General features: G+C 38.5%; 1 protein-coding gene across 3 annotated transcripts in view; it reads right to left on the bottom strand.

The window, feature by feature from the left end:
• LOC120297141 (semaphorin-3D-like) overlaps nt 1-15,763 on the bottom strand; it is a 48,200-nt gene that overhangs the window by 11,596 nt on the left and 20,841 nt on the right. Inside the window, exons 2-9 of one of the 3 annotated variants that reach the window (XM_039319428.1) lie at nt 15,399-15,520; nt 11,949-12,172; nt 7,988-8,148; nt 4,090-4,152; nt 3,065-3,184; nt 1,431-1,533; nt 385-513; nt 30-175 (exon numbers count right to left, since the gene is read on the bottom strand). In XM_039319428.1, the coding sequence (XP_039175362.1) occupies nt 30-175; nt 385-513; nt 1,431-1,533; nt 3,065-3,184; nt 4,090-4,152; nt 7,988-8,148; nt 11,949-12,063 (837 nt within the window). In that variant the 5' untranslated portion in view covers nt 12,064-12,172; nt 15,399-15,520. Of the gene's footprint in view, nt 1-29; nt 176-384; nt 514-1,430; nt 1,534-3,064; nt 3,185-4,089; nt 4,153-4,432; nt 4,695-7,987; nt 8,149-11,948; nt 12,173-15,398; nt 15,521-15,763 lie in introns of those variants that run through there. The other 2 variants (XM_039319435.1, XM_039319443.1) reach the window with 2 other exon arrangements.

Here is a 15,763-nt window from a genome sequence, read left to right as displayed (position 1 = left end):
AAGCTACACAAGAAGTGCTCATTGCTGACCTTGCAGACACGGGCCACCCGAGCATGGATACGCCTTTTTTCCCACTGTCCAGCTTCCACCGCAGTTTCCCGGAAAAAGATGTACACTTTATCATCCTCATGGCTGTAAGTATCAGGAATAGCATGGGCCTCAATAAACACTGGCTCTGCAAGAAAGGATATTCAGATCTAAACAGCCTGTTTCTTCTATTGAAAGCATGCATATTGCAATAGATTTCTGGATGCAATTCCAAGTACTAGTTTTGATTGATAAATTGCCAGGAGTCTGTCAGAATAGTTAGAGGTATGTATATTCACTAAATAATAGTTTTTTTAAAAATTAGAGTTTTCTAAAAATGTAAACTTCCTTACATACCATTTAACCAATCATCTTGGTTCTGCTCTGTCCTGATGTAGTTTTGCTCAGGCTGGTCAAGATGGGTTCGGAAGAAAGCAGCATTGCTTCCCATGAAGTCAGTGGAAGTGCCTGAATAAAGTTCCCCATCTAGGAAACCCAGGAGGAGAAATCCATGGATAAAACACTGGCATCTTCTTTCTCCTGTATACTTTCTTTTATATATGTGCATTTATCTGTGTCATTTGTAAATCATTAGCTCGATGTATGGTGTATGTTTGCGAATATACTATGTTATATGTACAGTGGTACCTCAGTACTCATCGTTAATTGGTTTTGGGAGGCACGGTAAGTACCAAAAATGGTGAGTTCCCAACAAAGTTTTCCCATAAGGAATAATGTAGTGAGTCACAAGGCATTCAACACCGACAGGTTCTAGCTTGTGCGTTGAGTACCAAACAAATAATGAGTACCGGGACAACATTTTCACGTCAAAATGTGAATTCAATGAGTTTCAAAGCAGTTGAGTACCAAGGTACTAAATTCAATGAGTTTCAAAGCAGTTGAGTACCAAGGTACCCCTGTATATGCATATGCATATCTGCCTTGCATGCACACCACACAAAAGGACGTCCCTCATAATTTTATTCTGTACATTTTGATTGAAGAATGTAAAGTGAGCTAGCATACAGCTGGTTCCTTTCTCCTAGCTTTCAGCAGATGAAGTGTTTCCTGAGATAAGATGCGGGCAGTATCATGGGAAAAATACAACAGAGATCTCTGTTGAATGGATGCTTGAAATATAGTATATATTTATATTGTTCAAGCTACCTTTAATAACTGCCCCAATCTGATTATCCTTGTATGTGTAGGACCACATGTGCTGTATTTCTCAGGCAATAAAGTCAATAATCATGCTGTTTTAGGAGAGGCGATGTAACATATCTAGACATTACTAAGTTAGGGAAAGCTATTTCATGGCTATATACACACATGCTGCGGGGGCTCTTCCTATGACTACATTGTCTAGGTTTCTGTTGCAGCTTTCAGTTCACAGTTGCTCTTACCTATTAGCAACCCTGCAAAATGCTCATGTGGGCTATACGGACATTTGCCTCTCCCAGATTCTATGGAGTGGGTCATCAGTTGCATAGCTAATATTCCTGGTTCCTGCAGCAGGGCAAGAAAGCACTTCAGTTTGATTTAAAGAGTAAGAAAAGTATTAAGGAATTAGAGGCCATCAAAGGAAAAGGCTCAGTAGTTCAAAAAGAGGGACCTTTAGACTTCCTGAACAGGAGACAGGAAGGTGATACCCCATAATTATAACCATCCATTTTTCTCAGTGAAGCATCCTTGTTCTTTGAACATAGAAAGGATTAATTTTTAGGAGCTTGAATGATAAATCATCCAGGTGAGTAGTATGGGATTTGACTTAGAGATTTTTTTCATCCTACTCCACTAGCGCGAATTAATGTGACTGCTAACATTTACCTGTTCTTACCTATTCTACCCAGTTTTTTTTAAAAAAATAAACCAGGATTTAATTACGTTCCGTCATGTAGTGAAGCAGATTAAGGAATATGAGCATTAAGAAATATATGCTATCCGTTATTTTTCCTTTCCTTTATCTATTTGTTAAATTTATTTGCTGCCTATCTCACCATGGGGTTACTCTAGGTGACTTACAACAATAAAAAGGAAAAAAAATAGTTTAAAAACTTTTATTTTACTAATGCTAAAAATGAACCTTAAAACCCTAATGCAGGGGTTCTCAACCTTGGCAACTTTAAGACTTGTGGACTTCAACTCCCAGAATTCCTCCGCCAGCTTTGCTGGCTGAGGAATTCTGGGAGTTGAAGTCCACAAGTCTTAAAGTTACCAAGGTTGAGAACCCCTGCATTGGAATCTGATGGACATCTATGGAGCCAACCCAAGCAAGAAGATTGCAGGGCTGTATTCACTGGGGGAAGAGGAGAGAGGGCAGAATCATTGCAGAGGAAATTGAATACCAAGAAAGACTGGTTTTGTCTGTAAATGTTCAGAGTTTCTTCACTGGTCTGGACAGGGGGCACGGACAGATGCTCAGGTCATTTTCTGAGCCAAGTTTGACAAGCAGGTGGCGGCTCTTCTAATTTTCAGGGAAAGGACTGGGCATGGTACTTAGAAAAATTTATTTATTTATTTATTTATGAGACTTATATACCGCTTTAAGTGCAAGCACTCTCTAAGCGGTGTACACCAGTAAGCAATGTATATGTGTATATATATATATATATATATATATATATATATATATATATATATATATATATTTACATTGCCCCCAACAATCTGGTTCCTCATTTTACCTACCCCGGAAGGATGGAAGGCTGAGTAAACCCTGAGCCGGTGAGATTTGAACCGCTGACCTGCTGAACACAGTCAGCTAAAGTGGCCTGCAGTACTGCACTCTAACTGCTGTGCCACCTCGGTAAAATGAGTAACATTTTACCTCTGGTTTACTTACATACATACATGCATACATGCGTACAAAGATTAAAATAACAGTTGCAAACAATAGCCTATGATGCCCAAGGTTGAGAGCAAGAGAGAAAATAGATGGATGGATAGTACTAATATAGTAGGATATTTAGAATTTACTGCCAAAAGCTTTTGCTTCATATTAGTTGTTTATAGTACCAGCCTGGTAGGAGAAACTCACCTTAGCTCCACCTTTGAGTTGAATGAAGGCACACACAGGTTGATAGGAGCCAGTTCCACAGGCAAACACATGAGTGTGGTTGAAACGCTGCAGAAAGCGAATGAAATTGGCACATTCTGTCTGGAAAGGACAGAAAGATGGGCAGATTATACTTAAACAAATTCTGCTTTGATTGAGCACACTTTCCATGGGAGAAAATAATCCATATCTCTGATTGTCATCAGTTCTGAACCTAACAGATATAATCTGATTAGGTTTATTTGCTGAGAGAATAGCATCTGCCAGCAAATGGGATGCATCTTTAGTTTGGCATCCCTTTGACCTCCCAGATCTGAGCCAGAGGATTGAGACATTGCCTAGAGCAGACTTACAGTGCAGTCAAGGGTAAAAAAGGCAAATGCTATTTAAGCGGAAGAGTATTTGCTTAACGTTAAATATATCTAATTAGTCTACAGCCATGTTTCTCAACCTTGGCAACTTTAAGCTGTATGGAGTTCAATTTCTAGAATTCCCCAGTCAGCATCTATATAGTTTAAAGTTGCAAGGTTGAGAAACACTGGTTTACAGCATGTCCGTTTGAATTGTTCGCACTTCAGCACTTCAGATGCTGCCCAGATAATCCATCAACTCTTCCATGACCACAGGGAAGTCCCTTTGTGTTAGCTGCCCGGCATTCTTCATTTGCACCATGCAGCTGAAAAGCACAGGATGGATCTTATTAATGTTACACTGAAGACCATAACAGTGACTCCAGTGAAGTTACATAGAGCCTAAACTCAATACATTCCTTAACCAATTGAGTTCCATTGTTTCAGCCACTGACTAAACTGTGTGGCAAGGCAGATGTTGTTGGGTGGATTCCAAAGGAGGATAAACAGATGCCTATTGCACCAATCCTAAGGAATAATTAGGAAATTGGCCTTTTGCAACTGAATGTGCTGCAATTCTTCACAGATTGAAAAAGTGGGTTTGGAGGACCATATGCAGCCCAAAGGCTGCAGCGTGAACCCGAAAACCTTATTTACCTCAGGATTCTTCCCAGCCAGCCTGCAATGCTTCACCTGCTCCTTAGGAGCTGGCCAGAAAACCTGGAAAGAAAAACAAAAGGATGTTCTCTTTAAGTGAAATATCATGTGACTTCTCCATTTAGCAATGGCAATTCTTGCACTCCCAATTGCTGTTGCTGGGGAAATCCCACATCATAGCTGGGTGATTCCAAGCCATTCTTAGAAGAAGGTAGTGGATTGCCTCCACTTAACTCCCCCAATATACTTATCTCCCCCTTCTCTGCCCTTTTGATTGTCCACCCATCTACTGCCACCAGCTACCCCCATTGTCCAGCCTTGCCCACTACCACATCTTTCATACCATCACATATCACAACAGATCTGGGCCTTCTTTCGTGCTGGTGCAGCTGAGGCCTTCTTTTGGGCCAGTCTTTTTTCATGTGTTAACCAGGTCCTTCTTTTGCACTGGCCTTTTGAGTGCTGACTGGGTCCAAGGCCATGACTGGTATGCAAAAGAAGGACTCAGTTGCCATGCAAGAAGACCCAGCCAGCATGCAAAAGGAGGCACTGGCAGGCACACAAAAAGACATCCTGGCAGGCATGTTAAAAAATAGGATCCAGCCGGTACACAAAAGAAGGTCTTCTTCAGTAGTGATGGCACCCACCCACCCACCTGTAGTTCTCACACACCAGCCTGTGGACATTTTCACAGCATTTCCCCCCCCCCCCGTGGCCAGGATGGTGAGGCAGAAGTGAGGCAGGTGAACATGATAATGAAAGTCAGTGGGGGGAGGGGCAGTTATAAATGTAAGGAGGCCCAAATTTTGTTCATATGACCACAAGGGCATTGCAACCACTAGAATTTTGAGGATCAGTCTTAAGTCCTTTTATTCAGCACTATTGTAACTTTGAATGGTTGCTGAATGAATGGACATTTAGTGAGGACTACATAAATTCAGAAAGCCATTTAAAACAAAAAATCTTTGTTGTATCTTCCTGTTAGGAATAAAACTAAGCCTGCCAAGCCTTTGGAATGCTAAAAACCTCTACTGGAAATAAAATCAAAGTGCAGACTCTAGTTCCTTCTTAACTATTCTCTCTTTTCCTTTTTTTTTATTAAAAGTTTTATAAATTTTACAAAAAAAAACAAGAACAATACAGAACAAAAAACAACATATACAAAAGAGAAAAAAAAATTAAACAATACATATAAAAAAAACCCCCACCCCACACCCCTCCCAAAAACCCTCCCTTCCCCCCCCCTGAGCTTCCCAGAGCAGAATATAGGCTTAAGAAATAATAATAATAAAAAAAAAAAAAAAATAAAAAAATAAAAATAAAAATTAAATTAAAAACTTTATATTTATATATATAAAAAAGATATCTATAATATATATAAAAATAAAACTTATGAAAAAGCTATATAATATTTTTGTATACCCAATCTAACTTGTATAAATTTTATCCATTTGTCCCAGATAGCAAAAAACTTCTCTTGCGTTTGTTGCTTTAAGAAAGCGGAAATCTTTGCCATTTCTGCCAGATAAGCTACTTTAAAAAACCATTCCTGCAATGTAGGCAAAGATTCCTTCTTCCAATATTGTCCAATTAACAGCCTCGCGGCTGTGATCAAGTTTAACATCAATACAACCTCCTTTGTATCACAATCTGTAACAATACCTAACAAAAATAATTGCGGAGTAAATTTTAACCTCCTTCTAAAAATTCTCTGGATATTCCACCATATTTTGATCCAAAATGCTTTTATCTCTCTACATGACCACCAAATATGATAATAGGAAGCCTCCTTATAACCACATCTCCAACATTTAGGTTGCACGTCAGGGTACCTGTAAGACATTTTTTGTGGATCAAGGTGCCATCTATAAAACATTTTATAAAAATTCTCCCTTAGATTCTGTGCTTGAGTAAATTTGACATTTCTCACCCAAATAGTTTCCCAGGTGTCCAATGAAACTGTCTCACCAAAGTTCTGCGCCCATCTAATCATACAATCTTTAATTAGTTCCGTTTCTGAGTCCAATTCAACTAAAACCCCGTAAATTCTCTTAATGTGGGTTTGTCTTTGATCCCTCAGTTGCTTAATAAGATTTTCATCTTCTCTAAGAAAACCCACCTTACAATCCATCTTCCATCTATCTAGTAGTTGCCTATATTGGAACCACGAATAAGTAAAATTTTCTTGTGCTAATTCTTCCCGTGATTTTAATTGCCAGTTTTGTCCATCCCATTTAAGTAACTGTCTATAAGACACCATATCCATTATTAACCCCTCTTTTTATTCCTTCTATCGCATGCCAAGGTATAGCCCATAATGGTACTTTAAAATCACTTTTATAATATTTTCTCCAAATCCTAAGTAAAGAAATTCTTAAAATATGAGATTTAACAGCCCAATCTATTTTTTTATTAAATATTAAATAGGCATGCCACCCATAAAGTAAATCCCATCCCTCTAGATAAAGTATCTCAGAATTTGTCAAATTTACCCAGTCACTAATTACTGTTAAAACCACCGCATCATAATATAATTTCAAATTTGGTACCTTGAGTCCGCCCCTCTCACGGAAGTCTTGCATAATTTTGAACTTAACCCTTTGTTTTTTCCCTGCCCAAATAAATTTATTGAGACCCTTCTGCCACTCATTTAAATTAATCTCATTTTTCAAAATTGGTAACATTTGAAACAAAAAAAGAAACTTGGGTAGAATATTCATTTTTATCACTGCAATTCTTCCCATGAGGGATAATTGCAGCTTTTCCCAATTCTTCAAGTCTTTCTGTACCCCGACCCACAACGTTTCATAATTATTTTTAAATAGTTTTGCATTAGAAACAGACAGCATCACCCCCAAATATTTTACCTTATTAACAATCTCAAAACCCGTCGAGTTAACCAAAATCTGCTTCTCCTGACTCAACAAATTTTTAGGTAAAATTTTAGTCTTATTTACATTAATCTTAAAACCCGATACCAAACCATAATGGTGAATCAACTGTAATAAGTTTACTACAGAATAATCAGGTTGCGACAAAGTAACAACCAAGTCATCCGCAAAAGCTCTCAACTTATATTCTTTTTTGTTAACATATATTCCTTTAATTTCCTGAGACTCTCGAATTTTAATCAATAATATTTCCAATGTTAAAACAAACAACAATGGCGATAAAGGACACCCCTGTCTAGTACCTTTCTCTATTGTGAAAAACTCCGACAAACCTCCATTAACAATAAGTTGTGCTGTTTGTTTTTGATATATTACCTTAAGGGCTTGTAATATGTTTTCACCAAAATTCATTTCTTCCATTACTCTTAGCATAAAATGCCAATTCAGTTGGTCAAATGCTTTTTCAGCATCTAAAAATATGAGCCCTGCAGGAACTTGGTTGTTCTTATCTAAGTATTCTAATAAGTTAATAATTTGTCTAACATTGTTTTTCATATACCTTCCTGTTATAAACCCTGATTGATCTTTATGCACAAGATGATGCACCACCCTCATAAGCCTATTTACCAAAATTTTTACAAATATCTTATAATCCACGTTTAAAAGAGATATAGGCCTATAGTTTTTTGGTAAAGTAAGATCTTGATCCTCCTTCTCTTTTCCTTTTTTTTTTTATAATTCTTAGGCACACAAGTTAAAATTGGAAAAAATGATGCAGAATAACCTGAAGTAATTCCTACTTCTTCTATTCACCATTTCATAAGTGACTGAGAACAGAGATGTTTGTGAGAACCTTGGTTCTACTTCATGTATGGAAGGACTTATCCATCTCACAGCGTTTAACCTAAATTATTGCACTGGCTGTCATTTATTATTTAAGAAGCAAAGCAAAGCAACATCATGGCCAAACAGCAAACTTCCCTGTTGTTGTTATTGTTGTTGTTTACCTCCTGAGGCTCCCTGTTAGAACTATCAAGGTTCAGAAGAATTATACGGTCCTTTGCTCCCACCATCAGCCAAGCCCTCTTCTCATCTAGAAGGAGTGACTGGAATGCAAGGTCAGTCTCTGAGTTCAATGGCAGGCGGGAGCTGTTTGATCTCAGCAGGTCTAGAAAGTAGAGTATAGACAAAGAATGATTTTATCTTTGTAGTCCCCCAAAAGGGATAGGCATTTATCTAACTTTTCTATCTTTGAAAATCGGCCAGAGAGATTAATTTTAAAAATATCAAAACATGGATCAATGATTTTTAATTTTTTTTTAAGCCAGCAGACTGCTTATGCCAGTGGTTCTCAACCTGTGGGTCGGGACCCCATTTGGGGTCGAACGACCATTTCACGGGGGTCGCCAAACAAGGCTGTCCGCCATTTTTTCCCCCTTTTCTTTGGCCACGCCCCTGGCACCCGGTGATGTATAAGTGGTTGGGGGTCACCACAACATGGGGAACTGTATTATGGGGTCGCGGCATTAGAAAGGTTGAGAACCACTGGCTTACGCAAAGGAAAGCAAACCTTTTGATTGCAAGTATATATTGATTTGTCCAATACATTCTCATAGAATTGCAAGTCTCATTCAGGCTGCAATCCTATATATTCTTGAAGGCAGTAAAATGGACTTCCTTCCACATAGAAGCCAGTCACCCCCAAGTCCAAGGAACTCTTGCATAATTCCTGGCATTAGCAAATGGTTTCCAAGTTGACCTTTTGAGAAGACACAGAAATCTCAGCTCTGAAGAGGGGCTCCAACATGTTTCCCTTTGTACGCTTTGGCAGTCCTAATATGAGATGTTGTCTTCACAAAGTCTGAAGGAGGTGCTTTTCATTAGAATTTTTCAAGGTTCATCTCTTAAGAGATTATCAGTTCAGCTTTTTTTTTTTCTCTTTTCAGTCTTGACCAAACTGATTAAGCAGAACTCAGTATTTGTGAAATGCACAATATACAGTTCTACCAGGGCGTTCCATCCCAGTCTTTCCTTTCCACAGAGAGAAAGCTTCTTTCTTAATGGCCTGGTGACATTCACAGCCATATTATAGGCTAAATAAAGTCAAAACTGTAATTAGGTTTCAGATATGCACTAAGATGATGACTTCTGAATGGCCTGTTTTCCTTCCCACTCCTCACCCCTGGTTGCCAAACTTTCTATCAAGAATTCAATACCAATCAAGATCACTGGAAATGTTCTACTTGGTCAGGGGACATAGCAATTCAGGGGTCAAAGAGGAAACCAATCCATGCCTTGCTACCTGTCTTCCTCTCTAGCCCGTTTCTGCAGGACATTCCTTGCCATCATATTTTCGGAGAGGGGAGCAACTTGGCATCCTTTCAAAAAAAGCTCTTAGCTGCATCTGTTTATTTTTATCTCTAAAATGAGCATGGAGCCTACCAGGGGCCTAAAGACACTATTTAAAAATAGAGATGGAGGCTCGATTACATGCCATTGTTGAAAAGCAACAATAGAGAGTTCTGTAAATACACTAGCATTGAGTATGACAGATTCCTGATGTTTTTATCCCTTTAGTAGCTCAGAAAGGCAGAGACTGGCCTTGTTTCACCAGAGCAGTAACTGCAGGAAGGCTGATTTTAAGAGTTGCATCTTTGTGAGCTGTACTGGATAGCATAAGAACAATAAATAGAAGCCATGAGCCATTAGAGAGTAATGTTGCAAGCTACGTAGGGAATTGCTAGTAGAAGTGGATGTCTCTTGAGAATGAGCTTACCCATCCTAAATCATCCTAATTTACCCTATTTACTGGCTTGTCTGAATCTTTGCAGCCCAGATCTGATGCTCTGCTTAAGGAAGCACCTGGGAGGGGGCGGGGGAGAGATAGGGGATAGCAGTAGCAATAGCACTTAGATTTATATACTGCTTCACAGTGCTTTATAGCCCTCTGTAAGCAGTTTACAGAATCAGCAAATTGACTCCAACAATCTCGGTCCTCATTTTACCAACCTTGAAAGGATGGAAGGCTGAATCAATCTTGAGCCGGTCAGGCTTGAACTGATGGCAGTTGGTAAAATTAGCTGCATTCTAACCACTGCACTACTACAGCTCTTACATAAATGCCCTGGAGAGGGCTACTGCTAGGCACCCCTTATTATTTTATACCAATTTGGATCCAAAATTCTGGAAGCAAACTTTTGAACTGTGTCAAATCCTTTCCAAAGCCACAGAGTTGGACCATGAAACAAGAAACCAAATGGGGAAACAGTTCTCGGTCTGGCAGTATGTGCTTTCCTAGCCCACCTCTGCTGTTTAGGAGAAAGAAAGAGCGTCTTCTGCTCGGTCAGCCTGCCGCTAGATGAGAATCTCTCAATGTGCATGCTACAGCTTTGGTGGTCTCCCTGACTGTCACTTGGGAAGGATTTGTTTCACTGCCCTAGTGTGCTATTGTTCTTGGCCTCCTTCTCTCAAGCACCTCTTTCCTTTGCAGCCCCTGCCTTGGGTTGTCTCATTTCCTCTTGGCAGGCCCATCTGTTTCTTTCTCTCTCCCCTTCCTATTCTACTCCAGGGCAGAGGGTGTCTCTGGAAGCTTTCATAATGTAAACCCTGTCATCCTTTTCACCCTTGAACTTGGCTTGATATCTCTGAGTCACACCTCCTGCCATTGTCTGGGCTGCCCCCATGATCCTCCTAAGGCTGGGAACTTCCTTCAGTAAAGACCAAAAGACAGCATCTTTAGCATGATCTGCTAGACCTTAGGGCACCATGAACTGGGGGGAGGGGTATTCCAAGGTAGCTCTTCAGCTTCTTGCTTTTCAAGGAAACCCAGAATTGGTTTCTTTTGTGGGGAGCCAAAATCACTCTTAGCAATATATCTTAAAGCAAATATTTTGCAAACGTTTAGCTCAATTGCCTGCAACAATAACTGGTATAACTAGCTGAGTTCCAGGTTGGTGTTCTAGGTTTGTCTTTATTGAGTTCCAGGTTGTCTTCTTCCTCCCCAGTCTAAAACATGGTTCAACCCCCAAGATGCTTTCAGCTCTCCAATAATTGTTTGCTTCCAGATGCTAAGTTCCATATCAATTACTACAGAGTCCCTAGAATTATAGAGAGGACTGCCATTCAGGAGTATCACAGAAATGTCAACCACCATTATCTTGAATTTCTCAATTTTAAAATCAAGCCTGACCTTTTATCAATCAGTTGTACCATGACAAAGCTGTGTAATTTGGATTTATGTTAAGATAAGAGCTGGCCTGCATGTGCATCTGTATGTCAGAAAAAGAGTTGCATATATAAGTACAGGTATTCCTCATTTAACAACCACAATTAGGACTGATAACTCAGTCGTTAAGCAAATCAGTTGCTAAGTGAAACCACAACTCTCCTTATGATTTTACTTTAGCTTTCATTTGCTTTATAGACCTATGAAGGCTGTGAATTGAGGAATGATTATAAAGTTATTTTTTATCATAACTGCAAATGTTCACTAAATGAAGCAGTCACTAAATGAGGTTTACCTGTAACTGTTATACTAGTATTTCTTTTAGGAAGAACTTAAGATTTTCTCTCAAGGAACATGACAATACTATAAAAGAGTGGGAATTAGTCACAGTCCAATTATTTGGAAAGTGTCCAGACAAAATTGATAATTGTGACATTTATGTTGTACTTACCTAGAATGGCCCACATGCTAGCCAACTGAAATTAGAATGTAAGAAAGAAAAGAATTCCCTTTCTGTGACTTGAATGAACACAGATCTTCAAATTCCTGAAAGTTTCCATTTCAGCAGAGGTCACAGAATGAAGATTGGAATTAGCAAATGGCAGAAAGAAAGAAGGAACAATATACATGGGGTGAGATCAAGGAGAGAAGGGAAGCAATTTGCTTTAAATTCATTGTGTTCTGCGATGTAATTAGACCACAAACCTTACCACACACTGAAAGAGTAACATGAATAGACCTACCTTGGTATGAGAGGCGAAGGCGGGGGACCCATTCCCTCCAGGAACAGGTGTTCTCAATTGTTAGCAGAACGTACCAAGCCACCAGGGCTAGCTTGGTGATGAAGCAATAGCACATGCCGAAAGTGAATCTGACCAGCCCTTCTGTAGCCAAAAACACATAGGCCAGTCAGAAAGTCTTACTCATAGATGCATTTTCTATTCAAGGGGAAACATCTGCTAAGTACCTGTGAGGGAAACAGAAAAGAATCCTTACAAAAGACATATCCAGAAGGAGTAGTGCAGATGCAGTGCAGATATTTCTGGTTATTCTTACTGGAACATCACTGGACTTGCTGGCTTCTGAACTAGAATTATACTGGCAACTGGCAAATATCCCAACAATTTTGAGCCTGAATTTCATACCTTCTTCATCAAATCAAAATTTGACTTTTTTTTAATGGAGATGATCACTTTATATTTCTTCTCCCTCTATGGACCATATTATTTCTGGAGTCCTTGCTCAGCCTTGAAAAACTGCCGATCTAGCAATACAGAATTTCCTATAGAATGTACAAGGTTAAAGAACAATCCCTATTTCTTTATTAGTCTTGCAACCCAACCCAATGCAAGTGTATTCAAAAACAAATATATTTTTGATTATGATTATGGCATAACCATATAGCATTCTTACTTCTACTTAACCCACCTGGATTCATAGAGATACTAGAGTTTTAGCATATTTAATCCTAATACCATCCATCCAACTAAAGGTGCTATGTACGTATATATATATTCCAAAATTGGAAAATCAACCCCAATTGTTGGTTTCCAGTATTTAATACTTGACAATAGGTAAGCATGAAGATATACTTCCATATTCAGAAAGCCAAATTCTCTTATTAACTGGAAATTGCATTTCTATAAAAATATTCTTGGAATCAAAGAAATCTTCTTAACAAAGAATTTGTTTTCTGAAAATATTTTCCAGATATATAAACAGGAATTCCTCTCAGAATATAAATTAAACTGGGGATAGTATTGAGAGTGTTTACTTTCCCCAGAGGGGAAGGTTTAAAAACTCCCATCTATCAAAATCTAAAGAAATCTCTCTATATATTTTATTTATATTACACTACTGAGTCTACTTGTCATACTTGTCAGCTGGAGAGCTGACAGACCAGGTTCGAGACCTGAGCTCTGCGTAATGGGGTGAGCTACTGTTACGTGTCCCAGCTCATGCCCATCTAGCACGCAAATGCAAATAAATTAATAGGTACCACTTTGTGCATCTTTCACATATAGCCATGCTGGCCACATAGCCATGGGAATGGTCTTCAGGAACACTGGCTCCCTTGGCCAAGAAACAGGGGTTAGCATCAGGCCCTAAAATCGGACAAAACTAGAGAGGGAAGCCTTTACCTTTACCTTACTGAGTCACATCCTTTGGTATACACATACATAAATATTTAATGGATTTGGTACAAATACAGTATCGATATTCCTAAAAAGAATGTTTAACTAATTTTCACCCACTGACATCAATTCCAGTCTGGACCTGTTAATAGAACACCCTGCTATTTTGCTAAAGGCATTTTTCTTTTTGTATCAACACTGGAACAGTGTTCTGGAACAGAAGGTATGAATGCTCCAACACTGAAGTTTTTAAGAAGAGATTGGACAGCGCAGGGGTAGGCAACCTTGGCTCTTTTATGACTCATGGACTTCAACTCCAGAATTCCTGAGCCAACATGGCTCAGCTTGGAAACTCTCCCTTTCCCTTCAGCATGGCTGGCTCAGGAATTCTGGGAGTTGAAGTCTACGAGTCATAAAAGAGCCAAGGTTGCCTACCCCTAGTATAGGGTTTCCTGCCTGAGCAGAGGTTGGACTAGATAACCTCCAAGGTCCCAACTTTATTATTATTATTATTATTATTATTAGTAGTAGTAGTAGTAGTAATATAATGTTCAGAAATAAACATAAAATGTTGTCTGCAAATAAAAACAACTGAGTTATGCACTACTCTGTGTATCTCTCTATATTGTCTAATAGCACAAGCCAAATGTTCCAGGCAGATATTAAAAAGCAAAGGGGAAAGTGAACATCTTTGTGTAGTTCCTTTGAATACGGGATAATAGGAGAAAACATGCCATTAACCTTTACTTTAGACCTGGAAAATTCATATAATGTCTTAATCCAATTTATGAATTCCAAAGGAAATCCAAATCTATTTAGCACAGCAAACCTGTGGTGTTTATGAATTTTGACAAAGGCCTTTTCAGCATCTGATGATAAGAGTTCTAATTGATTTTTATGTAGAATCTTAATGTACTAAAACTCTAATGTTTCTGGAATCAATTGTGTCAATTAATAAGTTATCGAATGTAATACCTAATAAAAAAGTTTTGATCCTTTTTCATATGATCCTTTTTCATTGACTTTATGGAAAAACCCTACTTTAAAAATTGGGGGAAACGATGGTGATATGGAAAAATTGGATGAAGATGTATCAAAATATATTTTATCAGATGTTATCCAATAGCAATATTTACAATTACAACATTTGTTAACAACATTTGGCCCAGCAGTATTTTCAGCTTCTGAGATATTAGAACTTATTAAATCCTTTAAAACTAAAAAAAAAATCCTATTATTTTTTAATAGATATTTGTAATCAATAAATCAATTTGATATGCAGATGCTAAGAAATAAATGGAATAAAGAATTAGAAATTCCTTTATTGCCTAGACCAGGGGACTGCAACCTTGACAACCTTAAGACCTGTGGACATCAGCTAGGCTGGCTGAGGAATTCTGGGAGCTGAAGTCCACAGGTCTTAAAGTTGTCAAGGTTGCAGACCCCTGCTCTAGACAATGGGAAAGTCTTATCTTCTATAGCAAGAGTGTTAATGGAACTTAAGTTTACAATTTACAACAAAAAAATAATGCTTAGAATTTACTGGACTCTATTATATTTGTATAGAAAAGGACTGTCAAAGGCAGCCTTTTGTTGAAGATGCAATAAGGATAATGCTTTTTTAAAACACGTGTCTAATACTTGCTAAATTTTTGAGAAAAGATTATGTAGATATGATTATGTGACAAAAACTAATTTTCAGAGCATAGTATTCTCTTGAACTGCACACCTAGTACTGGAATTCACTATCAGCTTCCCAGGTTGACCAAACAGAAACATGACCAGGGGAGCTAATTCTATTTTATTGTGAAGCTAAATTAACAGAAATTTGTAAGTCTGAACCTACAAATCTTCCACCTTCCCACCCTCTCTTTTTACAGCCTGATAAGTTAGGGTGGATCCTTTCTGAGTTTCTTTCTCTGCCTGTTAAGCAGCTGCAGACATTCCCCACCTTGATCTGATTGTTCTCTAGGCAGCATCTCTCCCCCCCCCCCCAGTCCCCTACCCTTCTTCCAAGGTCATTCCTGCATGCCATCACGTCAACTTTTAAAGTCTTACCTATGTTTTTTTTTAAACAAAATGGGTTGTCCAAATAGAAAGGATGAGGTTTGTTTTGAAGTTTGTCCCCTAAGCTTGCATTGGGGATGACTCCTGAATGAAAATAGATTCTTGCTCTCAATCTGCAAGAAAAGAAGTTCAGATCTTAACACAAAAGGAGACAGGAAACAGGAAGAGCAGGGTGTTTCTGATCTTTTGAATTACTGAATGATGTTATCATCATTTAATATAAACACAGCTCGTGAGACTGTGTTGGAGTGCAAGCTGTTAGGACAGAGAAAGTTATTTGATAAAATATGGCAATTAGCTTTTCCATATTATCCATAGCATTCTCCAGGAGCCAAGAAAGAATGAGCGGAGCATCA

The sequence above is a fragment of the Crotalus tigris genome, unplaced genomic scaffold (genome assembly GCF_016545835.1).
Source record: "Crotalus tigris isolate CLP2741 ecotype Arizona unplaced genomic scaffold, ASM1654583v1 scf7180000017601.7605149639:7615979, whole genome shotgun sequence".
Classification (NCBI taxonomy): Eukaryota; Metazoa; Chordata; class Lepidosauria; order Squamata; family Viperidae; genus Crotalus; species Crotalus tigris.
Note: the sequence above shows the minus strand (reverse complement) of the source record. Positions and strands in the feature narration are given on the sequence as shown.